This window comes from Solanum dulcamara, chromosome 5, assembly GCF_947179165.1.
Source record: "Solanum dulcamara chromosome 5, daSolDulc1.2, whole genome shotgun sequence".
NCBI lineage: Eukaryota > Viridiplantae > Streptophyta > Magnoliopsida > Solanales > Solanaceae > Solanum > Solanum dulcamara.
The window spans coordinates 65365705-65368109 of record NC_077241.1 but is presented as its reverse complement, the minus strand read 5'-3'; the positions used below and the strand labels follow the sequence as shown (position 1 = coordinate 65368109).

The 2405-nt window shown below is 30.4% G+C and overlaps 1 protein-coding gene across 1 annotated transcript; it reads right to left on the bottom strand.

The window, feature by feature from the left end:
• Nucleotides 1–983: 983 nt before the first annotated feature.
• On the bottom strand, nt 984–1638 carry LOC129888390 (non-specific lipid-transfer protein 1-like). The gene has a single exon (XM_055963371.1). The coding sequence runs from the start codon at nt 1527–1529 to the stop codon at nt 1155–1157; it is 375 nt and encodes a 124-aa protein (XP_055819346.1). The 5' UTR covers nt 1530–1638; the 3' UTR covers nt 984–1154.
• Between the last annotated feature and the right edge of the window lie 767 nt (nt 1639–2405).

Below are 2405 nucleotides of genomic sequence, written 5' to 3'. Positions count from 1 at the left end.
TATTGAAGGGCGAAAAAAACACAATTAATGTGCAATATCACTAGTAAAACTTGTCATCCCCACTCTTATTATTAGGGAGTTCATTTTCCTCATATTTAAGAAGTTTATTATTTTAGAATTTTTTTTAAAAAAATATTTAACTTACCAAATATGAAAAAAAATAAAAAATATTTTTTCCGAACACACCCTAAGTGATATGTTTTTTACTCCAATTTTTAATTAACTAAGATTAAAATAATTGATTGGATATAAACATCCCATACAAATAAATATTTCCCATACTTCTCACACATAAAAAACCTCATACTTGAATTTTTTATTTTTGGCTCTATTATCTTTTTGGTGTATACGAGATTCTGCAACTTCTTTTTGATTATACATTAAATTATCGGAAAAATGTCATATTTGCTTATGAAGTTCGGAAGAAAATGTTTATTTGTTATTCGTTATACTTCTTAAATATATTTATCTTGCCATTAAACTTTTAGATTATATTTACCCCTTATTAATTAAATTTCATGCCCGTGAATCTCAGTTAGTTTCGAAATAAGTAAAATTCAATTAACAGAGAAAAACAACTGAGGAAACAGAGCAAAAAATTCATTGAAACATCCATCCCCTCAGCTGGAAAACAATCGAGAAAAAAGAGCAAAAAATCAATGCCATAGTGACCTTCAACCCATGATTTTTGGTTGGTGGGTTGGGTTTTATCGGGTGATAGGTTAAATTCTTTTAAATAAATTATCAGATTTTAATTGAAAAGAAAAAGTCACGTAATTTAGGCAGGGACATGACAGGGGTAAATATATTGAAAGTTGAATGAAGTACAAAAGCAAATATGAGTTATTTTAGTTAAATTGTTCCCGAGTGGTTCGTTGCATCTTAAAAATAATGTCATTTTGTTATTTGCGCCTGCTAACAATGAAAATCTACTATCAAACAAATAGCCCAATACACACATAAAACTATTAAAAGGCGAAGAATAAAAAGATTAACGATTCATACCTCATTGCTAAAATAACAAAGCTTACAAAAAGTGATATTGTTCGAGTTTATTTAATTAGGACATCAATAGGGACATGAGTGATCCCACTCTAACAGGTAAATAGATCGGCTGAAATTCATATCATAATTTCACTGAAAATGTCCCTTAATTATGTAATCTTTGAGCAATCAACATTTGGACTAATCTGGTAAGGAACATTGACCTTACATATTCCAGGGAGTTGAGCAGCACGACCGATTTGAACTCCGTTAGCGCTTGAAGCAACGCTCTTTATACATTTGCAAACGCTCTGGCGATCAGCTTTGATACGCGCCGTGTTGAGGAGAGATTTAAGCCCATTGCAGCACTCCAACGGCACGCTTGATCCACCACTTAGCACGTAGGGAAGACATGGTTCGAGGCTACTATACACCGTGTTGCACGTGACCGTTGCATCCTCAACAGTTGTAGATGCTGCTGTGGTGGTGGCCGTGGCCACTACAATGCAGACGAGAAGCAAAGGAAATAGTTGCTTGTTTAGCATTGTGGAAATTGCCAGTGATGTGTGATTTTCTCATTAATGTATACAGATATTTATGTATGATAAGATATGTTAGCCCATATCAAGGTACCAGAGGTTTTTGGCCTTATCTCTTCTTTCTGCCCCACTCTCCATCCTTTTCAGTACCTACCCCCACCCCCGAATCATAAAAGAAAAGGATTTAAAAATATAAATCATGTTAAGTTAAATATTTATCACATTAAATATGTGAAGTACGAATATAATTGATGGTTTCATACTAAAATGTTCAATTTTACTAGGAAGGAAAAGTAATATTGAAAATGTTCTACTCTTGTTTTTTTTTTCTTTCTAGTTTTCATATTTTCAAAACTCAATTTAACTAAAATTAAAGTTAAATTAGAATACATTAATTTAATATTTTAAAATAAGAATTTAAATATTAAAAAATAATACAAAAAATAGTATAAATTATCATTTTTTTCCATATCAATATAATTAAAAAATAAATATCTTAAAATATTAATAAAAATACATATCATTTAACTCTTAAAAAAATTGCGACAAGTAAAAAAAAATAGAATATTTATTTGGCTTCCTAAAATAGTAACTAGTCAAACAAAATAGGAGGCCGGAAAGCAGTGGCGGATCCAAAAATTTTATGAAGGAGGTTCTAAAAAAATTAAACACGCTAATCAAAAAAAAATTGTTTATTCGGATTTGAATCCGCGAGCTGAGATAAGCTAAGGCAAAATATTAAACTCATTTGCCACTGAGCTAGTCCTTTGACTTATGCTCAAGGGGTTTAATGTTAAATATATACACATAAATTAAAAAATTTATCTTATATATACAATATATTTTTTTAACGAAGAGGGTTCGAATGAATCTCTAAACTAC